This window comes from Procambarus clarkii, chromosome 4, assembly GCF_040958095.1.
Source record: "Procambarus clarkii isolate CNS0578487 chromosome 4, FALCON_Pclarkii_2.0, whole genome shotgun sequence".
In the NCBI taxonomy this organism is placed as follows: domain Eukaryota; kingdom Metazoa; phylum Arthropoda; class Malacostraca; order Decapoda; family Cambaridae; genus Procambarus; species Procambarus clarkii.
In genome coordinates this window covers 41735933-41760828 of record NC_091153.1, presented here as the reverse complement: position 1 = coordinate 41760828, position 24896 = coordinate 41735933, and the positions used below count along the sequence as shown (strand labels likewise).

The following is a 24896-nucleotide window of genomic DNA, read 5'->3' as shown; positions in this document are numbered from 1 at the left end:
AGAATTCTTCTTTATCAATTTTGTCAATTCCTGTTACTATTTTGTACATAGTAATCATATTTCCTCTTTTTTTTTTTCTTCCAACTTTTGTCATTGGCATGTTTAATACCTCTAACCTCTCCTTGTAGCTCTTGTCTTTCAGTTCCAGAAGTCATTTAGTTACATGTCTTTGTACCTTATTCAGTTTGTTGACGAGCTTCATAAGATATGGGAACCATACAATTGCTGCATATTTCAGCTTTGGTCTCACAAAGGAGCTTGAATTTTTTTTTTTATATTTGGCCAACCATATACAATATTTAAAAGAAATACTGAAGTTGGAAAGCATAGTATAGGCTCCTCACACAATGTTTTTAATGTGGTCCTCAGGTGACAGTTTTCTGTCTAGGACTACCTCCTCTAGATTTTTCTATATCAGAGTTCTTTAAAGCCTTTTTCCACATAATTAGTATGTTGTGTGTGGCCTATTTTGTGGCCTTTGTGTACCTTGAGTAAAGTTTTGAATTTCTTGGTAATATGTTACCTATATTTCAGGAGTGTATTATTGATGACAGGGGCTGCTATCAGGCTGGAGTATACCCACAGTTAGAGGGAAAAAGAGTTTTAGAGGATGGAAATGAAGCTGTTATTCAGTTGTTATGTGAGTATTAATGCAGTCTGGAATAAGTTGTGTTGAATATTTCAATTTAAATCATTGATTTATCAATACTCTTCAACCTAACTCACAATTTTTTAATAGAATTAACCATAATAGAGTTGCACACTCAATTATATATAAGCTATACAAGATTTAAAAGTAAAGGAAATATTTAAGAAAATTCAGTTCATTTATACATACATGTGTTATTCCATAAACATGAATAAGTTTATCTAAATAACTACCGTATATTTGTTTGTCAGTACACTGTCTTGTACGCCACTTTTGCATTGCCACTTAGCGTTCTGGAGCCAGATTCACGAAGCAGTTACACAAGTACTTACGAACGTGTACATCTTTCCTCAAACTTTAACGGCTTTGGTTACATTTATTAATCAGTTTACAAGCATGAAAACTTGCCAATCAACTGTTGTTATTGTTATAAACAGCCTCCTGGTGCTTCGGAGCTGATTAACTGTTTAATAATTGTAAACAAAGTCGCCAAAGATTCAGAAAAGATGTACAGGTTCGTAAGTGCTTGCATAACTGCTTTGCGAATTTGGCCCCTCGACCTTGTTGAGTGCCAGAGTGTAAACATTTGAGGCCTCTTGGGGCCATGCTTAGTCTACAGTATAGATGCAAACAAAATGTGTATTTTTTAATAGATTGTGCACGTAGGTGCTGAATATACAAATGTTTTGTGAACATTTAAATGTTCCTCATTTAATTTTCATTGTAAATAAAAAATGGAAGTTTATGCATATGGTTACCTGTAAAAGGAAAATAATCATAACTTTCACACTTTTCCACCAGTTAAATTGCAATGTAGAGAAAATACACACAGGCAGAGCATTCATTGTCATAAGTTATGAGGTGGTTAACCGAAGTTATTGCTGGTTGGTCCCCCTGATATTTTGGCTGGTCCCCTGATACTTTGGCTGGTCCCCTGATACTTTGGCTGGTCCCCTGATACTTTGCTTGGTCCCCCACCTGATATTTTGCTTGGCCCCCCCCTCCCCTTGATATTTTGGTTGGTCTCCTTGATACTTTGGCTGATTCCCAAATGCTTTGGCTGGTCCCCAAATACTTTGGCTGGTCCCCAGATGCTTTGGTTGGCTCCCCTGATACTTAGGCTGGTCCCCCTGATACTTTGGTTGGTCCCCCCCCCCCTGATACTTGGTTGACATGACATAGCCTTAACTGCCAATGAGGACAAGCAAAATGCTAATGTAATATACACAGATTTCTTGAAAGATTTCACCAAGTGTGACCATGATATTTTTGTGCGCTAATTGTACACAAAAGGAATTATGGTAAAGTGGGAAGATGAATCTTAATTTCGTAACGAATAGAACCCAGAGTGTAATAGTCAACAAAGTAAAATCTGGATCATCCATCATGAAAAGCTCAGTCTCCCAGGATACTGTGCTTGCCCCAGTACTGTTTCTCATCCACATATTGGCAGGAAGTGCAAAATATCCTTGTTGAAAACCAGAGGTGCAATAGGCACACAGAGAAATCTATCAATATCAAAGGCCCAAGACTTTTCAACACTCTCCCTCTAAACACAAGGGGGCATAACTGGCTGACCTCTCATGATGTTCAAAAGAGAACTTGATGAATGCCTCCAAAAGTATTCCAGATCAACCAGGGTGTGATTCATATGTCGGTGCTGCGAGCAGCCGCATCCACAGTCCGTCCAGTTGACCAGACCACCATCCAGGCAGGCCTGATTAGAGACTGCGCCATGGGGACATTGATCCTTGTAACCAATGCAAGGTAACCTCAAGGTAGGGTAACATACAACCCCTAATAGTAGGTTGTACGTACCCTAACATACCTATAATAAGGGTCTCGGTAGTACAGTCGGGTTCGATCTTGACGCACAATCGAGAATTTTGGGCTTGAATCCTGGGCAGGACAGAAATGGTTGGGCACATTTACTTTCACCTAATGCCTCTGTTTACCTAGCAGTAAGTCGGTACTCGAGGAGTTAATCGGCTTGTTGTGGGGTTGCATCCTGGGCGAGGTCAATAATTTGACCTTGGGAAGAAGCAGGAACCTCGATATAAGCCTAATGGGTATTAATACACTCTGGCTTTCTTTCCCCCAACACATTGAATTATTAGAAAATTTTAATAATCTCAAACCATTCACTTAAGTAACCATTATCTGTTAAACCATGAGCTTCTTTGCACATAAATACTCCAAGCTTTTGATTCCCCCCCCCATTATGAAATTCACTTTATCACTGACCAATTTCACTGTGATTTCCCATGATTTTCTTTTCACTCTCTTCTACATTTTCTCTTATTTTAGGACAGACTCTCGGTATTTTTCATTTGCGTTTCTGTTGACCTTATGGGTTTGACTAACCAGGTGAGAGAGACTTATCAACCAAGGACAGGAACCCCATGCAAATTCTCTTCCTTCTCTACAGGGCAGGGAGCATATGGAGATCAAAGATCAACCAATTACCAAGGCTTATAAAAACACTTATGAAAACAAGGAAAGATGTATTTTGGAAAGTGCTGAACCACTAAAACAAAGTTCTGACAACTGCCAGTGGTTACCCTTCCCCACCATGTCGCTGACCTGCCGACAATGGGTCTGGGGTTTGTGAGTTGGGGGTAGGGAGCATACATACATTATGTGGAAGGGAAGGGAACTATCAGGAGGAAAGCGCCAAGCCATTACGACTATATAGCACTTGGAAGGGGTCAGGATAAGGATTTGGGATGGGACGGGGGAAAGGAATGGTGCCCAACCACTTGGACGGTTGGGGATTGAACGCCGATCTGCATGAAGCAAGACTGTCGCTCTACTGTCCAGCCTAAGCGGTTGGGTAAGGGGGGAGGGGGCAGCTCCAGGTGTGGTGGCAGACTGGCTGTTTTGAGCTGCTTTTTGGTGGCAGTTTGGTACATAATAGGTAGGGTATTTACAGTGACCATGATAGTTTGCCTCGTTTCTTAGCAGTGCCTAATTGTCTTCATTTGTCACTCGTTTTGTTCCATCTATGCTTTTTATTGGGTTTTCTCTTGGTTTAGGGTTAATATCTGTTCCTTGAGCTCCCTCATTCAGAGTGAGCCAGATTCTGTTCCTGGCTTTTGGTAGGTAAAGTATGAATCTCGGAAGCATTTGTAGTTGCCAAACTAAGCTCAGGGTTCTCCTGGCTCTTACCAGAAAAGGCATTTAATTACAATTAATCTTTGATTTGTTCACTTCTCTTTATTTCTTTTTACTTGTTTTTCCTTTATCTACTCTTTCTGCAGGATGTGAGCTGTATGTATGTTTTCATGTTAATGCAAATTCATGTTTCTCACTTTTATTTTGAACAGTGGAGCCGGATGGGCCTGGAGGTCCATCACTTCTGTTGTCAAATGAGAACTTCATTCATTCTTACCCATATGACTGGAGAACTAAGAAGGCTGTAATTATTAGAGCATCAAAGCAGTGGTTCATTAACACCGAGAATTTGAAAGAGAAAGCTCTGGTAAGATATAGTGAATTTTCTTGTTTATTTAGTCTGTTATTTTGATGTCAGTTTTAAACACAGTCTACTGGTGTCATGGTCTTAATAATCTTCCTTAGGTTGGTGGGTCTTAAACCCAACACTAAACCAAGAGTAATATGCTGTTCATTATCTATAAATTAAATAGCTTCACCTATTTCAAGAGTTGCACTTGGAGAATTTGAGGTAACTAGAAAAATGTGTGTTTTTATATACTATATATTTGTGGCATATAGTATATCACTTGTTCATATAGATAATGATATTTGTTAATTTGAAAATTATCTCATAGGCAGCTCTTGAAGAAGTCTCAATCCTACCTAGCAATAACCAGGCAGGGATGACTGGGCTACTGGAGAAACGACCATATTGGTGTATCTCTCGTCAACGAGTGTGGGGTGTTCCCATTCCTGTCTTCTATGATGCAGTAACATCTCTTCCAGTTGTGACAAGGTGTTGTACTATTATCTTTATAAGTATGTGTTCAGATAAAATATGGAATGATATGAAAGGTGTTGAGTACAGAACTCTTAACTCAAAAGATTGAGGATAGAATAATGTGATGAACTTGTCATGTTGACATAAAGTAGATGACTAAGTTATGAAGAAAGTACATTTGAGTTAATTGAGAGATAACAAGAAGAGAGGAGGAGAAAAAACGAGCAGATATAGTATGAGTACAAGTTAATGCATACGTACGTCACAAGTGAACGGGAAATGATGACGTCACGCGCCAACTTACGGACCCCATAGCAGCCAAAGTATGTACAAGTTTGAATTTTTTTTTGACATACACATACTGAGGGAAGGGTTTTTGACACTTCAAAAAGACAAAAGCATTTTTTCAAGAGAATTTATTTCCTACGCACTGGGGGGTGTCATATTTATAGGCCGCGCAGTTAAAGGGTTAAGAAGCATTTGAGGTACATTTATAGATATATATTCTGTAGAGTATGGTAGTACTATTTTCTTGTTATGAGTGTAGAATGATTTATGAAATGTTAGGGGGTGTCATTAAATGTTTTTGGTCACCATTTTCCTACAATATTTGCCCATCATTTTTAGTGAGCCTCCTCATCACGTGATAGTGGAAAACACACGATGGTTATGATAATGATACACCATTATACCATAAAAATAATATGAATGGGGATATGTGTTCAGTGTATGTTAATATGTTAATGGTGAAACCTACATACTTTAAACTTAAGAAGTCATAGTTGCAGGAGAATATTGGGTTAAGTGTGTGGTTTACTAGGTGCTAAGACTTAAGGGTGCCTTAAATGATACCTTGTTTGTTTGGGGAGATACTCATACTTGAAGCTTTTACTTCAGGTACAGTCTACCTCCAGCATTTTAGCTGCCTTCAAATGTTAGACATTGAATTGGAGGACTTGAAGCATTTCTTAGAGTTTTATATATTGGCCATCACAAGTGAAGCAGTTGCCAGCTGCTTATCGGTATATTAAAAAAAAAAGTATGCAAAGAGTGAAGAGTGCCTTTGGAAGCAAATACAGGTGAGGAAGTAGTCTGAAAGAAGTAGGAGAATAGAGAGGCACAAATAAATGAAAAAGAAAGTTAAAGAATACAAAAGTATTAATATTAAACTATGATTTGCCTGTACTAAAACACCACACAATGGACAAACACTGACCAAATAGAGCCACAGGTCTTCAGCATACGATTGATATTTTCTGAATCTAAATCCTTGAATTATATATCTCTGCCATAATGATACAAAGCCTTGAAGAAATAATTATGAATGTTTCAAACATGCTTAGATTGATTTTTGGGTACTGAAGTATGGTGCTGTACTGTTCTTTAAAAGGTAGGCCTTCCTTGATACTGCATTGGTATGTAAACAGACACTTCGCTAACCTCAACTGGAGTGAGAAACATGAGGTCAAGGTATATTGATAGCTTCTCTTGACAAAACTAATTGTATACTATAAGCCCTGGCTTTGTGCTGCCTTCTTCCATATACAGTATTAGTCTTTTCTGTTCAGTATTCCACCTTTTCTGTTTAGTGAAGTCTGTTCCCTCTGCGAAGATGTTGTTATGAGTTGGCTTGGAGCTACTGAGCAATCCCATGCAGAAATCAAGCACTGAATGTAAAGAAATGTCATTTTCTGATAAGCTCTCATTTTTTTTTACCTATTCTTACCCTCTTCCCTTCTTTCTAGCGGGTGTTGGAAGAATGTTCCGGTGGGTGGTGGGTCCCAACTAGCAGACTAGTTGGAACCCCAATGAGCCTGTTTACCTCAGAGTTACTAATTTTCTTCAAATAGTAACTTGTTTTGTTGTGCCTGCCAAGTATGTCTTTTTGTGAGTTTTTCCTTGATTTTTTCCTTGATCTCCGATCCCTAAGCTTTTCTCCCTTTGTAAAGTCAGATTAAGTTACTGGCCCCCTGTAGGCACGAATGAATCTAAAAGGCCTGGTGCATTTCAAAAGGTTTCACAGTGCCAGCACTTCAGCTCAGGAAGCTGAAGAATGACTACCAGCAAAAGGTATTTCAATACATTCAATGCTTGATTTGGTGAATTCATAATGTACATAAACGGAAGAACATGATGTATCTGGCACAGAGGGGCTCTCAATTGATAATACCAGGCCAGAAATGTCCAGTATTTGACCAACATATCCTGAGAGGGAAGTGACAGACTGTTAGATGGAAATGTTGTCAAAAAAGAGATGTTAAACAAACATAAAAGTGAAATAAAAGAGGAAAATAATGAAACAAATTATGTAATCACTCCACTCCTCTAAACAATTAATTTGAATCATTAAATATTCAATCATATTTTAGGTATATGACAGTCCTTTGCATACACTTCCTTAATACATGACATCAAAGGCAATTTGCATTATATTTAGTAAACTCAAGATGAACTTCAGGTTTTTTTGTGCAAAGTTTTTTCATATATTAATAGTATGATTGTTATTTCAGAAGTATTGTTGAACACGTAGCACAAGTGTTGCTTAAAGATGGCTGTGATAGTTGGTGGAGACTTCCAGAAGAGCAACTACTTCCACCTGAATATGTGAAGGAGCTGAAGCAGCAGGGTAAACAGCTACCCAAGAAAGTATGTATGTTGTGTGCTAGGAAAACGTGTGCCAATCTTTTCATAAATTATATTCATAGAGATATACATATACACTATATTCATAGAAATATATGCACGCTGGGTGCTGGAGAGTCTTCTGATTATGCTCGTCTGTGTCTATGGAAATGTGTTCCTTGGTTCAAGTCTGGATGGTGGCTTTCAAATTTTGGTCTCTGGAAAGTCTCTCTCCTACCTTTGAGCTCTGCTTCCTGATGCCTTCAGCCTGGGCAAGGATTTTGCGATGTTTATCTAAATAATTATTGTAGTTGCAACAACTGGTGGACCACTACGAGGCGTCGTGTATTCACCCTCTTTCCCGACTGACTTGTGGGCATTGGGGCTTGTTCTGTTCAAGTGGCCCCTTGAATGAGGTGGATGATTGACAAGGACCACAGGTGGTCTGGGCAGCCATCTGGTGGCAGACTGGTGTATCATCTATCTTGAGGTTATCTCGAGATGATTTCATTAGGGTGAAAGAAACTGCCCATATGTTTCCTCCTTTGCCGGGGATTAAACCCGGAACCTTAGGACTACGAATCCCGAGCACTGTCCGCTCAGCTGTCACGCCCCCGTTGCTTGTCATGGCAACGTTTACTTCGTAGCTTTTTAAGAGTTACTTTCTGGTGGGTTTCTTCTCAAATTTTTGGCTGATCATAGATTCCCAACTACCCCTCACTCCTCATAAAAGTTTAGGTTTTGGTCCTGGCTTCAGGTAGGCTTTAGTGGATATCGGAGGTTTGGTGTGATTTCCACAGGCTTGGCAGCCCCAGTGCCACACGGAGGTAGTGATAGGGCCTTCACAGAAAAGGGTAGGAGGCAGGGCATAAAGAGGTAGATCTCACTGCTCTGTAATCACTGATAAGAAGGTGGACAGAGTGACTGGCACCCTGGGTTCCAGACTTGTGATCTTGGCTGCTATCTGGTGGTTGCCAGAGGAGTTGTTGCTGCAGGGTTTGCCTGTTAAAACTATCAGTTAATTGTTTATGTATGTCATTTATTTCTGGTAGAGCAGTAGTTTGTTTTGCGATGTCTCTGACTTTGAGTGGTTCACTTTGGTTATGGGTCAGTCTGTGATGCCTAACCATTCCTCTCACCTCTTTGAGGGACACACTAGTGCTCTGGTGTTAGTGCCGTCATCTTCATGAAGTGTCGTGCTGCACAGAAATTGGTGTTTCATTACACTCTATGCTCAATTCCTAATGAACATTACATTTCTCACTTTGGCTCAGATTTTTTTTTTTTTTATATATGGATAGTTTCAAGGCAAATTAAAGAATGAATGTACAGTATAGCTATGCACTGCTACTGCAGTGTATAGTACTCTACAGTGTATATACTCTGCCAAACAGTCAACACTGCTTCAGTTTATACGGCCTAACTAATGAAAATTCTTCAATCTTTTAAAGTAGCACATAATTTCCAGTGTAATGAAGGCAATTGAATAACATTCCTCACTTAATCATACAAAAAAAAAATTAAAAATCTTCCAACCAGCAACAAAGAATAAATCTATAAAGTTTTCGTGAATCCAATCCCATATCGGCCTCCTGGGCAATGACAATGTGGGAAAGGGCAGTGAAGAAGGCATACTGTGCAGATATATGCCCTTACAAAAGCTCAAAAAAATAAATATCCTGTATTAAATGTAATGAAACATCTCATTCTGGTGGGCCTTTTGGTGGCTTCCTGGTTGCCACACAAGTCCCTTATGAATCGTCAAGCTTATCGTAGACGAGGACCTGACTGGTCCAGTCAATAAAGGCCAAGATGATGGGATACTTGATCTCCCGGGACCAAGAGGAAAAGTTCCTAAGAGGACAGCATTGGTAATGTTTCTCTATGCAGTAGTCTGTTTTGGGGTGTTTCATATGGTGGTTTTTCCTCTTGGTCCTGGTCTTGGGAGATAAAGTATTCCTAGTCTCCCCCTGGCCTCTATTGAGATAAGTAGTATAAGTGAATGTATAAGTAGCTTAAGTTTCATGACAAAATTCTCTTGCCTTCAGGGTACGGACATCTTGGATATATGGTTTGACTCAGGAGCATCATGGCATAGTGTCCTGGGAAGTGCTTCAGCTGATTTATACCTTGAAGGTGTGGATCAGTTCAATGGCTGGTTTCAGTCATCCCTTCTCACTTCTGTTGCAGTCAGTGGGAAAGCACCTTACAAGTTAGTTTGTGCAACTTTTGTTTATACTGAGGAGATTGTGATAAAATAGAAGTTTGGCTGTTTTTGCAAAAGTATCAAAGAATCTCAGATTTATCCCACCACTAACAAGCACAGTGTTAACTGCTGTCAGATTTTGTTACCTGTTGTTTACTTTCAAATGGCTAGGATTCTGAGGAAATCAGATTTAGTTTCCCATTGTCAGGAGCATGAAGACTGCTAGGCTAATGAGGGTCGCCCTAGCCAATGACTGGACTCCCAGGATGCAACCCAAAACAGTTTATTAACTCCCAAGTACCTATTTATTGCTAGATGAACAAAGGCATCATTTGTAAGAAGCCATACCCAAATCTCCCACCTGTCTGAGAAGCAAACCCAGGATCGTTGACCAGACCACACACTAGAAGGTGAAGGGACGACAATGTTTCGGTCCGTCCTGGATCATTCTCAATCGACTTGAGAATGGTCCAGGACGGACCGAAACGTCGTCGTCCCTTCACCTTCTAGTGTGTGGTCTGGTCAACATAATTTAGCCACGTTATTGTGACCCATCTCCTGCAAACCCAGGATCAATTGATTCCATGCCTTGCTGGATGACTGGTTCCATGCATGGTTTAATGGCTGCTTGGCTGAATGGCAGGTTGGATAGTTTGCTGGCTGGCTGGTTGGTTAGCTGATTGATTGGCTGGCTGGCTGATTGATTAGCTGGCTGGCTAATTTACTGGATGGCTGGCTGATTGATTGGATTACTGGTTGGCCAATTGATTGGTTTACTGGCTGACCAATTGATTGAGTGTCTGGCTGGCTGATTGGCTTAGAACAAACATTACAGGCTAACTACAACTAAGCATCTATAGGACAGGATTGCTCAACCATGCAATCACATTTAGGTACGTACACTACTGCACCCCAGGGCTCAGCACTTAGATCCCGGAATGAACTTACGAAGGTTTTTCACTTGGTGTAGCTACTTGAATACCGCCGTAGCCACCACGAAGGCGCTAAGAAGGAAAACATTCGTAGCTAAGAAGAAAAACCTTCGTAAGTACCTTCCTGAATCCGGCCCCAGGTTATTAGATGAACTGACAGGTATTGTTGATCAAAGGTCTGATAAGAATAGGTTAAGATTTTTTGGTGGGGGGAAGGGGAGCCTAGTTAGCTCTACCCAGTGAGTCACACCAGGCCCTTGTGAGGCACTAAAAGCTTACCTGGAACCAGAGGCTAAAACCTGTTCCCCCTTTCCCCTGTATAGAGATAATACTGAGGATAATACTAGCTGAGGATACTACGTAGATAACTCAGACCTAGAAATGGCCACCAGAACGATTAAGCGAAATCAAACTGATAACAAGGTGAATTTAAATAGCTTAGAATATGATTTACCCAGTAGTTAGGGCATTCATTCTCTAGTAGCAGCTGCCCAGCACCAGGTGGCAGCACCATGAGCTATCAGCTCAACCGGTGCAGTTCCCCAATCATTCATCGGGTGTGGATGTGTTGACGTTCATGCTCCTCAAGTTGCCTCGTGCCTTTTAGGTCCCAGTTTTTTAGGTAAGTGAAGGCCATCCTCTGGACTGTCCTACAGAGGCCCATTAACTTATGTATTTATTCCTTCCTATAGTATTAACTTCACAAGCATGTGTTTACCTATTTATGCCTCACTTGTTATGTGGACTTTGAAAAACTGTTCACCTTGAGCTGCATACATTAAGGGCTTACTTTCTTAGGTGCTTGCTGGTGTTGCCCTTACCCTGGTAGGGTTGTCCTTCCTGGTGGGTTCAGGTGTCCGTTCCTGAGAGCCCGGCCTCCTGTGGAGGGTACCTTGCTTTGAGTAGTGTCAGAATGTTTGACTCCTCTGCAAGGCTCTGAGGTTAGGGGTGGTCAACGTTCTTGTGTCTTCAAGTGTAACACAGTGGTTTGCTTCCACGTTTCACGATGCAGTTCTTATGCCCTTCGCAGTCATCTTTGCCCCTAGGCTGTGTTCGGTGTTTATCCTCGGCAACCAGACCCTGTGTTTAGTGTTCCTGATTGGTTTTTACTTTCAGAACCTGGTAAACATTGGGTGATCGTTAGTGCAGCACAGGATTCTCCTTTAGGCGAAGTTGCGCCTTCTCTGGGACCCAACTTCTTCTCCTCTTCCACCACCACTGAGGATCCACTGCCCACTGTTTCTCAGGAATAATCCTGGTGCAGATCCTTCCCTGTGGTTTGACGCCTTTCTGTCTCCAGCGTCTGGCACAGGATGCAAGTCCACCCTGGTGTATGTCCAGGGTAATAATTAATTAATTATTTAATTATCTTTCTACATAAAATTGAAGTTTAGTACATTAATAAAGGAGTTCTGTTTGTCCTATCCTCAGGCTCCCGATGTCCTTAAATTTGCAGCTTTGTCCATTTAGATTGGAAATTTGCCTTTGGTTGATACTTGGACTTGGGGGTGTGGGTTCTAGTGTTCTAACGGGTTCTGATGACAAGTTACTTTGTCAATGTTTTGGGACCATGCTAAGCTTGTGTGTGTGTGTTGTTCAGTATTTACCTTTCACTGAGTCCCTCTACTATGGGGGTTATTGGGTTTTGTTCTCTGCTCCTGGTGAGTTCCCATATGTGTTTTGTTCCCTGCTCCTGGTGAGTTCCCATGTTTGTTTTGTTCTCTGTGTTGAGATAGAAATAGAGAGCCACCGAAGGAACCTTCACAGAAAACCAGAATTGAACATAATGAAATGCCTTAATGGCCTCCTTGACCTTCCTTTACCCTTCCCGGTGCCTTGGGCTTGGGCTTGGCCTTGGCCTTGGCCTGGCTCATGACTGGAGAGTTGCCCAGCTGAGCCAGATGCTCATGGTGCTGCCACCTAGTGGTGGGCATCTGCATCTAGGAGGTGAATGACCTAACTTTGTTTCTCTCTACCTTTCTGCCGGCCTTTTCTCAATCTAAGCAATCTAGTGCCTTCAGCTCCCTGCACATCTATAGAGGAGGGCCAGGTTTGGACTTCTGATCCCAGTTTTTGGTGACTTTTAAGGGCCTGGTGTAACTGAAATTGGGGTGGAGCTAACCATATGCTATCCAGCAAGAGTGCCACTGAGAACCCATCAGAAAGAAGCCTTTCATTACATTTAACACTGGATCTTTAGACCAAGTTTTCTGGTCAATTGTGATTCACTTGAGCTGGGTTCCACTGTAGAGTGATATTGACTTAGTGCTTTCTATTAATTAACACTTTGGCGTGCCCCGCGTGCCACCCCTCAACTGTGCGATTTGGGTCCCAGCGTTTCACGGGAGCGCACGTTAATTCTGAAAAGTGTATACTCTCTTCAATTTTGTCACCTTAATTCTCGTCCTACGAGATTAAATTTGGTATCATTGTGTTCGCAATAGAATTCTCTACAGCACTAAATGCATATAAACTCCAAAAGCCCGGCTAATTACCCGCAGCAAACAGAGAAAGTGCGAACGAGTTACCCAGGAGCGCGCAAAAGCGATGAAATGTGTTCACTCTTTTCACTCTGGTCACCTCAATTTTCGTCCTAGGTCTTTCATTTTGGTATCAATGGGTTCGCAGTAGAATTCTCTAGAGGAACATTAGCATATAAAATAAAAGACCTGGTCACGCTCCACCCGCTGACGAGTTGAAGACGGGCTACGCGTTAACCGCGAGTGAGCGCCCAGACGCCTTCCAGCTACACTCCCAATTCCTGCCCACAAATGTTTAGTATTTAGTATTTTAGTATATGTACTATTATAGTTTAGTATTTTTTGTGTAGTAGTTGTACATCACATAAGCATTGTAGATAGCCATTTGCACAAAATAGATGGTCATTTTCTTCATCCATTTGTGAGTTTTCCTTATGAAGGAATAATATTTGATCATTTGGTCAAAGTGATCAACACCTTTCATGTTTGTATTGTAGTCACAGATTGCATTCGGCTTGTTGACAGTTACCAAACAGTCCCCAAAAAATTGGATAAAAACCTGATTTTTGGCAATTATTTTTGTGGATGACGCAATGCTGTGTCATGCCCGGACTAAAGTGTTAATAATTACTAACTTTACTCTTAACCTGTATTCTAGGTGTTATGAGAGGCCCTTGAGGACCTGGGCCCTCTCAAACCTTGACTTTTGTGGTTTGAGTAGCTCCTGCAGCATATTTGCTTATAGTTAAGAAAAGAGGATTCAGTTGGATCCCAGGATGCATTGCTTTTACCATGTTGTGGTGTAGTACTCGCCTAGTTGTGCTTGCTCCTTAGTCGGCAAAGGAGTGTTCTTGGGAGTAACCCAATGCATAGGTTCGACTCCTCCTCACGGCTCCTATTGATTTTCACACTGATACATCGTGTTAATGTGATTTCTTTGTGCTCTTATAGTTTATTACCTCATCCTGCTCATCCTGGAGGCAATTTGGCTGATTGTCATTCATTGCTCTTCAAATATATTCCAGAAAAATACAATCAGTTCACATTTATTTATGAGATGCAAATATTTCTTATCAGTAGCACCCATTGTCTTGAGATAACATGATGAGGAGGAGGTCAGAAAGTAACACGAAGGACTGGCATGAGCACCATATAGATACATGCTGATTAAAATGAAAGTTCGTGAAAGCCCTTTAAAATCATGAAATTCCTGATTAAGCTATATAAATTATGAAGTTTTCACTAGACTCATCAGTTCAACAGAATAGGGAAAAATACAATGAATGGCACTTAATAATTTGTAACAAAAAAAGGTGGAGGTAACACAACCCCATTGGCACTCAGTTATTTCACCTCTGAGAGTCTTCTGTACTGGTGTAGTAGCTAAGATACACTGATAATCATATTGCTCTTGAAATTTTTATATAAACCAGTTTTTCAATTTGTCAGTGTAACTAATTTCAGTTATCTAAAATGCTCCCTTGGTGATATTTAGTGCCCTCTGATTATTCCGCACATTTGATGGTGTTACATAGCCTTCCTGGTTTGGTGCCTTCTTTTGATAATTACTCACTTATCTAAAATGCTCTGTAACCCTTTCCACCAATGCTCATGGGATGGATAAGGGGGGTGCATAATAAGTAAATTAAAATGCTTACTTCAGAACAGGTTTACAAAGAACATTTATGAATCAATTTTGTGACCTCTGTCTAATGAACAAGTCGTTGACACTTCATCCCCTAATTCTTCTCCAATTCGTTTCACAATTTTTGCTCTCTATGTGCAGTCTGTTAATGTTCTTGAGGTTTTGGTACAACTTTTGTATTTTTTCAGATCATTGTATGTACATGGTTTTGCACTGGATGAGGCTGGAAACAAAATGAGCAAGTCTTTAGGGAATGTTGTTGATCCAGATATTGTCACAGATGGAGGAAAGAACCTTCAGAAAGACCCTGTTTATGGAGCTGATGTGTTAAGGTAAGTGGTCCGTGAATACAGTATAGTTAAAGATCACAACCTCTCACACTGATGTTTAAGGGTTGGGGAATGTGACATCTCTTTTTCTGGCTATCGTGGTTTTGATCTCTGGCTGGGTCCATTATGAGCACTGTCCTCTGTGGTGTGGCATTTTTGCACACTCCTCGTATTGTTGGGAGTTTAGTCTCTCTTTGTCACCCTTATTTCTCACATTTCTTGTTTCAGAGCTTGCCTTTTCCAGGTCCCCTATGTGGCTGTTTGGTCCAGCCAGCCAGTTGTATGTTATCAATCTGAATATGTGCAGATGTTTGCTGCTTTGGCGACTTCTGTTTTCTGGTTGTTAATGGCTAATATTCAGGCTCGGGTTTCTGGAGGTCCTTTTGATGTTACCCTCTCATTCCTTGGATCTTCTTCAATTTTGCCATGCTTGTGTAACTTACCTAAGTGTAGTTCAAGAATATGGGCTATGCTCGTGGTATCTCATATTTCCTATAATCTTCGTGTAATTCTTTGAGACTACTGATGGTTTTGGCATCCACCACCACATCATTTAAATTGTTCCACCATTTATAGCTCTGTTTGCAAGAGAACTTTTGTAATTTTTTTGGCATCTTTACTTTCTTAGCTAGAATTTATCGCGTCTTGTTCCTGAAGTTGCAGGCTTGTGTGTCCTTGAGCATTTGCTACATGGCTGGCATTCTTTGCCTCAGACCCTCCACTCTTGCTTTTCGTCTTCCAGCAAGTCTGTCCACCTTTTCTGTTTTCCCGAAAAGCTGGCTACCTCTATCAAGGTTCTATTGTGAGTAAGCTCTGGAAGCTACCGAAAGGTTCCTCCCAGAAATCAAATATCAAAAGCAATGTAATGTCAATTTTAGTGGGCCCTCAATGGCTCCCCATTCTTACTGTTTCCTTCAGTGTGTGCATGCTGGAGTTTTGCACAGATGGCTCCAGAGGGAGGGAGGCAGGCTGGCTAAGGTGCCAGATGACCTGTGCAGCCATCTGGTGATGGTTGAGTACATCACTGTTAGAGTACTTTCCTTGTGGCAATAATCATTCACCATGTTTACTTATGAGTGCCTAATCTATTCCAGCATTCTATTGTTGCAATGTGCACGTACTATGTGGTGGATCTTTCTCAGGTTTGATCTCTGATCCCTAAACTTTACTTTGCCTCTTATAGTGAGTCAGATTCACGTCCAAGCTTCTGGTAGGTGAAGGATTGATCTGAGAGACCTGGTGTGGTTTGCTTGGTGGTACCAGAGCTCACAGATCTTATAGGGACCCACTAGAATGTGCATTTCATTACATATCATTGAAATCGGTGCTTGATTTTCATTGATGTTCTAATTTGTTTTTGTTTTCCCTTCAAGGTGGTGGGTTGCAGGACATTCAACTAACCATACCAATATGACCATTGGAAAACGAATCCTAGAGCAGAGCAAGGATAATGTGCAAAAAGTGCGTGCAATACTGAGATATCTTCTAGCAACATTGAGAGATTATGATCCAAGTGAGCACAGCCTTCCTGTATTGGATCTTAAGCCTCTGGACCAGTATATGCTGCACTTACTGTTTGGGCATATTGAAAAAGTTAGTATATAAAAATATCTCGTTTGTTTATAAATTCATCAAATGTTTTCAGCTTTCCTGCAGTCTTTTAGGTATGTGTTTTGAAGTGGCAATGTCTAAAATGTTTGAAGGCAATTTGACATGCATCCATTCCTTCAGAGAAAGAAGACTTCTTTGAACAATTAATGCATACAAAATTTAGGTAGATATGCCCTAGATATAGATTGGAGAATAAGGTACAGTATACACATATCGGCAGTTTTTTTTAATAATATGCCTATGATCATGTGTGTTTTTCTTGGTGTAAGCGTCTACCCTTTTCCCCCTGTACCATTCTACCTCTTAATGGTTAATGACCATATGTCTTTCTTGCATCTCTTCTAGGGTGGTGGTGTCATCTTCTCTTAGGCAGTGTGCCACTTCTGTCCTCGGGCAGTGTGCCACTTCTGTCCTCGGGCAGTGTGCCACTTCTGTCCTCGGGCAGTGTGCCACTTCTGTCCTCGGGCAGTGTGCCACTTCTGTCCTCGGGCAGTGTGCCACTTCTGTCCTCGGGCAGTGTGCCACTTCTGTCCTCGGGCAGTGTGCCACTTCTGTCCTCGGGCAGTGTGCCACTTCTGTCCTCGGGCAGTGTGCCACTTCTGTCCTCGGGCAGTGTGCCACTTCTGTCCTCGGGCAGTGTGCCACTTCTGTCCTCGGGCAGTGTGCCACTTCTGTCCTCGGGCAGTGTGCCACTTCTGTCCTCGGGCAGTGTGCCACTTCTGTCCTCGGGCAGTGTGCCACTTCTGTCCTCGGGCAGCGTGCCACTTCTGTCCTCGGGCAGCGTGCCACTTCTGTCCTCGGGCAGTGTGCCACTTCTGTCCTCGGGCAGTGTGCCACTTGTCTCCACGGGCAGTGTGCCACTTCTCTCCTCGGGCAGTGTGCCACTTCTCTCCTCGGGCAGTGTGCCACTTCTCTCCACGGGCAGTGTGCCACTTCTCCCCTCGGGCAGTGTGCCACTTCTCCCCTCGGGCAGTGTGCCACTTCTCCCCTCGGGCAGTGTGCCACTTCTCTCCTCGGGCAGTGTGCCACTTCTCTTGTCGGGCAGTGTGCCACTTGTCTCCACGGGCAGTGTGCCACTTGTCTCCACGGGCAGTGTGCCTCTTCTCTCCTCGGGCCGTGTGCCACTTCTCTCCTCGGGCCGTGTGCCACTTCTCTCCTCGGGCAGTGTGCCGTTTCTCTCCACGGGCAGTTTGCCACTTCTCTTCATTGCCTTTGTGATTCTTATTGGGCTGTGTGACTGGCTATCTGATATAAGTTGCAGCATCCTTTACCTTTCTTGAATGATGATGCTATCAATCCTCGTTGTTTCATGAGGAGATTTCTGAGCATCTGGTCTTGGACACTTGCATCAAGTTTCAGCTTGCCTCTCCTGCAGCTTCTGCTTCGGACTTTGATTGGAGTTTTGCCCACAGGTCTTACCAAGCTGATTGGGAGTGGTGGTGTATGTGCAGGACTCATACATTAACCCTTCAAGTGCATTTATCATCATGTGTTGATTCACAGGGTAATGCAGTTACCGTCATACATTGATTTAAACTATTATTGTCTGGGTTTTATACCAATGATGCTAATATGGATATAATAGCTATATAAATGTAGTGAAGTTTGCCGTGATACATGGAAAAATGGTATCATCACAAATGTTACTATGCCAATGCAGTAATTGTCATGGTATAAAATTTAATTATAATTACATGATATGTATACAAATTATGTTCATTTTTTCATAAGGTTTTTACAACTCTTTGTGGTTGCAATGAAGTATACCAAGTTAACCAATCATTATTTAAATACAGTGGCACCTCGACATACAATTGCCCCTACTTACGATAATTTCGAGTTACGATGTAAATTTCATAAAAAATGCGACTCGACATCCGATGGTGTCGTCGACTTCCGATATTTGTTGATACACGTTCGGGTCGACCGAGCGCTTGGTTCCCGGTCACGTGGCTGACCTGCCTCAGTTTACTACAGCTGCCTACTTAGTGACGATCGTGCCTATAAGAAATTTCGCGTTTGTGGTGATTTTTTGCATTTTGAACATTAAAGTAATTATTATATATCACGCCATGAGTGCCAGGAAAGTCAGTGATAAGGATAAACATATGAAAACCCATGTAAGGATGACCATAGAGCAGAAACAAGAGTACAGAATGTCTCTTCCTCAACAGTTAAGAAAATGTGTGCAGCATGGGAAGAATTGCAAACCTTTGCTGAAACGACTCACCCAAATCAAGCTGCAGTATGTTGTTGCCTTAACCTATTCAATGACACTGTGATGCATCATTACCAACTAACATTAAAAAGAAGGGAAAAACAAATGTCTCTTGACAAATTTGTAGTGAGACAAACAAGCACTGAACCACAACCAGGTCCTAGTGGTATTCAGGCAAAACGTAGGAGAGAGAGTACCCCAGAGAAAACATCACTGCCTGATGTGATAATGGAAGGGGACTCCCCTTCCAAACAGTAACAACTCTCCTCATCCCCCCTCATCACCATCTTCCATACGCCATCAAGAGCCCTCCATAAAGGTAAGTGAAACTTTGGTACTGTATTGTAGTTAGAAAAAAACATTGTATTCAGTATAAAATGTATTTGTATGTTAATATTTTGGAGGGTGGGGAACGGATTAATTCAAATCCCTTTATTTCTTATGGGAAAAATCGCTTCGACTTACGATATTTCGACTTACGATCCGTCTCTGGGAACGGATTAGCATCGTAAGTCGAGGCCCCATTGTATAATAAAGGAACTACAGAAGATCTTTTTTGAGTCATACAAGGCAGCTCCTATATATAACATGGATATAAATAGGAGGCAACTTGTATGGGCTGATAAACCCATATACGAGTTTGGGAAGATATAAATAGACAACAGCTTCTATTTATATTGCCCAACCACTTGGGGTGGACGGTAGAGTGATGGTCTCGCTTCATGCAGGTCTCGCTTCATGTACAGTATTCAATTTCCAACTCTCTAAGTTGTTGGGCACCATTCCTTTTCCCCCCCTTCCTGCCATCCCATCCCAAATAGCTATCCTGACTCCTTCAAAGTGCTATATAGTTGTAATGGCTTGGTACTTTCTCCTGATCATTCCCTCCTGTTGATATCCTCCCAAACTCATATATGGGCCTATTGGCCCATATATCCTCTTAAACTCAAGTATGGGACTATTGGCCCATACAAGGCAGCTGCTATTTATGTCCACAATATAAATAGGAGCTCATATGGGCCAATAAGCCTTTTGTGACCCGACCCATATAGCAAATTCATTACCACCTGGATAGTTATCTAGATATTTCTGATGATCTGAAAAAATATTATAGCTTCAGTAATAGTCTACATGTAGACTGGCAAATTAATCTTAGTTGTAAACAGAGTTTTCAGCATTCTGAAGTTATAATATTATTGTATTATAAATCATTGATTTAAAATATAAAAAGTGTATGCTGAAAACATTTTCGTTGAAGAATTAGGTTTTCTGTAAACGGAATTCTCAGACACACGGAAATAGTTATTGAATTCCATATTTCACATTATCGTCAATAATACACCATATTAACGTAACGAAACCTAATCCAACCTTAACCAAGCCTTGCAAACCTTAATCAAACCTAACCAAACCTAACCTTGGATAGTAATAGTAGGCATCCTTCAGTCTCGGGAGGCTGGAGTTGCGCTCTGGTTGTCAATCCTGGTGCAGCGTCTGGTGTGACTGATGAGGCCAATCCGAGAATGGCAGTCCATCCCACAAAGAACACAAACGAAGTCCGATTCTGGTCTGTCTTCCTGGCTACCGGCTATCTTTCCCAGTCTCTTTGCCTCTGATTTGGCAAGTGGCTCCTTGAACTTGGAGAAACCTCTTTGAACAGACTGCCCCCAGACTGAACAGTCTGCAGCCAGTGTTTCCCACGTAGCAAGATCGACGTCCATGGCTTTCAGGTCCCTTTTGCATATGTCTTTGTACCATAGCTAGGGTTTGCCTGTTGGGCACTTTCCCTGCATCAGCTCTCCATACAGGAGATCCTTGGAGATCCTGCCGTCGCCCATTCGCACCACGTGCCCGAGCCAGTGCATTCGTCTCTGCTTCAGCATTGTGTACATGGTGGTGATTCTAGCTCTCCTCAGGACGCTGTTGTTTGTCATCTTGTCCTGCCAGGTGATGTCCAAGATGTATCGGAGGCAGAGCATGTGGTAGGCTTTCAGCTGTCATTCCTGACGAGCGCGGAGTGTCCAAGACTCACTGCCATAAAGGAGAGTGCTCAGGACACAGGCTCTGTAAACCTGGATCTTTGGAACCTGTAACCTTGGATAGAGAGGAGTAGATAATAGCACTATTCGTGTAGTTGGTCCCAGTTCATTTCCTCGAGTGGATCTCCTCCCAGAGGACAAGTTGTTTTTACAGTTTCCTTTGTTCTTGTTAATACATTCATTCATACATGATACATACATAAATACATTAATATATTCATTCATTAATACATACATATTTATCACTGTGTTCATAAATACATTGGTTGATTGATTCATTAATACAGTACATACATTAATACGTACAATGGTCTAGACATGGAAGGTCAACATTGTGTGCATGTTGGTGACAGCGCACTCTGGTGCTGACAGATGGGGCTGGGACGGCCACACATTCAACTTATTCAATGGTCGAGACTGGTTACAATGTAAATATTCAGTTTATTTCCACTTTTCCTTACATTTTGCATCCAAACTAATCATTCTATAAGGAAAAATATTTTATTCATTTTTGTTTTTCTTTTGCACATAGGCAGATATACATTTAAATCCTAACCCACATGTTAAGGGTTAATTTATGTAAACGAACTACCAGAGAGAGTGAAAGTGTATATGTCAGTGTGTGTATGTGTTGATGACCCAAACCAAGTGAGATTGGATAGATAAATGGTTATTAGAAATCAATAAAAAAAATTGTAAGGTTATTAGGGTAAAGGTAGACCTGTTGGAAACTACAACTAAGTGGAAAGTAACCGAGAAACAGTCAAATAGAAAATCTTGTGAGTGGATATAATCCCAACACTGCCATTGAATTGAAACAAAAAATGGATAATGTCAGTGACATAAAGGAAGTTAGCTAACATAAGAACAGCATTTACAACTATGAACAGTGAGGCTTTCAGGCCACATACACAATTTGAAAGCATTATTGGAGGATGCAGCTCGGGCATGGAACCTGCACTTCATGAAGCACAATAGGAAACATTAGGAGTCAAATCCATAAAAATGTTAATATACTGTACACGTACTGTACAAGCCCCACATTCCAAGGTTAAAAGAAAATGAAAATAAACAATATAAATTAGCATTTCAAATTTTTGAGACATCAGATTTTTGTATCCATAAAGTAAAATATATTTATTTACCCAAACACTGTTATGCATATTAGACTTGATGCTTAGGCACATTCATATTGTGCCTGTTAGGTAATCCAGCTTTTATTACTCTTTGTTTTGTTTTCCATTCACTAAGATAAACTGGGGACATTTATCTCTCTCTTGTTGTTTCACTGTATTGGCACTGTTCTTTAAGCTTGATGATAACTTATCTTATTCCAGGTGTGGGAGCACTATGAGAAATTCCTCTACCACCGAGTTACTTTAGAATCAATTGCCTTCATCACTACAAACATATCAGGATTCTATATCTCGGTTATAAAAGACAGGTACTGTACTGTGCAAGTATACTCCTTGGGCTGCTTATGCTTTATGATATAAGAAGTGTAACACATATTGGGGAAGATGGGAGATGTGCATGGGTTTAGGAAATAAGTATGGAGTGAGGGCAAGAAGTGGGCGAGGCTGAGAAAGATGATTTATGCTACTGTTGTGGCTGTCTCTGTGGGTATTGAGCCGATGGGATGATGTATTTGAATTCCCCACTTATCCTTCCTTCCTTTTTTTTTTTATCTCTCTCTCTCTCTCTCTTTTGAGAAATACTTTGTAATATTGTAGATGTTTTAAGTATTATATCATTTGTGAATATCTTTCCCAGCCAATTTATCTTCTTGTACTGGCCCAACCTGAAAGCATTTTATTTGCTTTCTTCTCCTTCCATATGCATCTTTGTCAGGGTCAATTTCAAAGCATCTCTGTTCCTCTCTTTCTAACCCCTTCTCCAGTTCCTTTAGGTCTACCAATACCTCCACTATTTCTCTTTTTTATTATAGCAACTTTTCAAGTTGGAGCTCAGTATTTTCAGGCACAGCCTGATTTCCTGCTGCTTGTGTCCCTCCTCATTTGGGTGGAGTTTCCTAGTTCTGTGGTTGATCTCTGACTCCTCTTGCTCTTATCGCCTCATAAAGTGAGACAGATCTGGAGGCCTGGTTTATGGGTCTAAGGCTTATTGGTGGTATCAAAGCTAAGCTCAGGAGGCCCACCATAAAAGGAAGTTTCATTACATTCAATACTTGAATGGTTGACTACAACACTTGTCAACAGTACAGGTCTGTAATTAAGAGTGTTTTCTATGCTACCATTTTTGTAGACTGGAACTATGTTTGGCTTTTTTCATTTACTGTATCTGCCAAGACTCCTGTACACAAAGATGACTGAAAAATCAATTGAAGTGTAGTGCCGAGGTCAGATGCACATTCTCTTAAGAACCCAAGGTAAAATTCCATCTGCTTTGTTTCTACCTAGCTCCTTGGGCATTTTTTCCACTTCATCTTGAGTCACCTCTATGTACTCTTGTGGTATTCTATGAAATTTGTATTGTGTCGGGTTCTATGAAAAACAAATTTTTCACAAACATACAGTACTTTGGAACTGTTTGTTTTGTGTTTCACACATTTCCTTTTCCTTCTCTGTAAATTTCTTCCCCATTTTCAACCTCTGAATTTTGTCATTTACATGTGAATTTCTTTTATGTTTTCTTTTATGTTTTTAGTACTTATATAAAGTACTAAAACATATGTGAAAATATGTTTTAGTACTTTATATAAGAGGCCTGGTTCAGTTGTACACCTATCTGCAATCACTTCCCTAAAGTTTCTTTATGCTTCTCTTCTCACTGCCGTGTAGTTGTTTCTTGCTTGCTTGTAGTGCTGGTACATTTGAGGGTTTGATCTCTTCAAATATTGATACAAATTTTTGTCTTCTGTTCTCTGGCCCTCTCACAGTTTGTTGAACCAGTCCTGCTTTCCTAGTTATGCACCTCTGTCTTGGTATAAATCTGGTTGCACCTTCATCATGTATCTCACAAAATTTGGCATGCATCTCATTTCTTTGCCTAACCACAAGTCTTTCCAATCACGTTCATTAAATAACTTGCTAAGTTCCCCATGTTGTCCTCTCCTGAAATCAAGTGGGCAAATGATGAGTTTCTATGTTTAAGAATGTTGTCAAAATGTGTGTGTAAACATTTGTTTCTGAGCCATACCATAACTAACCACACCACTCCTAACCATGCTACACCTGACCTAGTTGTTTCCAATTGCCATATTTCTCTCCTTTAATGTGTGGATTTAGTACTTAAGGCAACCAGGTACATGAAGACTGGTCAGTGGATGTGTATACATGGATGAGACATACATCTTATGCAGTACACCTCCATTGTCATTCATGTTAATGTACATTAATGTCATTGGCATCCACAAGAATACATCTCATGCAGAACAGCTCCATTGCATTGGGGCGAGAATGGCTTGAGCTACCTCATCCCCTTTGTTTGTATTTATACATCAATAAATGTACAGTATTTCATTTCATTGTCATTCATGTTAATGCACATTAATGTCTTTGGTATCCTTATATGCTTCATCTTTTGACCCCAAATCTAATAATATTTGTTGGGCCTTTTAGTATTATGAATATTTTTCACTTTTCCTGGCTGTTCTTCGTAAGAATGCCACATCAAAAATGTAATTATTAATTATTTTCTTTAACATTTCTCAAACATTTCCTTGTTATTATATCATGAAAATTTGTTTTAGTACATAAAAACAATATGATAACCCAGTTGTGTAGAAAGCTTAATAAAAACTTAATTTATTGTAATGTGACGTCCCTTTTCAGACTTTATTGTGAGCCACAGTTAGGGAACACACGCATGTCTGCGTTGTTGGTGCTCCATCATATTCTGCATCATCTTTTGCTGTCACTTGCTCCTGTCTTACCGCACTTGACTGAGGAAGTGGCTCTGCACCACCACAACAATAAAGGTGACTGAACTGTACTTTGTCATTCTTGCAGTGTACCTGTTTTGGCTAAAACTATATTTCAAAGTACAGTAATGCTATTGGATGTCATAAATTCAATCGGTATTCATCATATGATGCGTAAAAATGTTCCTAGAGACCTTATAACTAGTACAGAACAGAAGAACCTTGATTTGCTCAGGGGTAAGATTCTTTAAAGAAAAAAATCGGCATAGAAGAATACCAGAATCAAACTTAATGTTTATGGGAAAATAGGGTTTGGTTCCAGAGGTTTCTAAAATTTCACTTGAA

At 40.8% G+C, this 24896-nt stretch overlaps 1 protein-coding gene across 2 annotated transcripts in view; it reads left to right on the top strand.

Annotated features, from left to right (window-relative positions):
• The window catches only part of IleRS-m (Isoleucyl-tRNA synthetase, mitochondrial), a 62719-nt gene that overhangs the window by 22937 nt on the left and 14886 nt on the right, over positions 1 to 24896 (top strand). For both annotated transcript variants that reach the window (XM_045732388.2, XM_069333747.1), the window contains 9 exons: positions 535 to 640; positions 3976 to 4130; positions 4441 to 4601; positions 7097 to 7232; positions 9257 to 9420; positions 14660 to 14803; positions 16174 to 16393; positions 22006 to 22112; positions 24463 to 24608. In XM_045732388.2, coding sequence (XP_045588344.2) covers positions 535 to 640; positions 3976 to 4130; positions 4441 to 4601; positions 7097 to 7232; positions 9257 to 9420; positions 14660 to 14803; positions 16174 to 16393; positions 22006 to 22112; positions 24463 to 24608 — 1339 coding nt within the window. The remainder of the gene's footprint in view (positions 1 to 534; positions 641 to 3975; positions 4131 to 4440; positions 4602 to 7096; positions 7233 to 9256; positions 9421 to 14659; positions 14804 to 16173; positions 16394 to 22005; positions 22113 to 24462; positions 24609 to 24896) is intronic.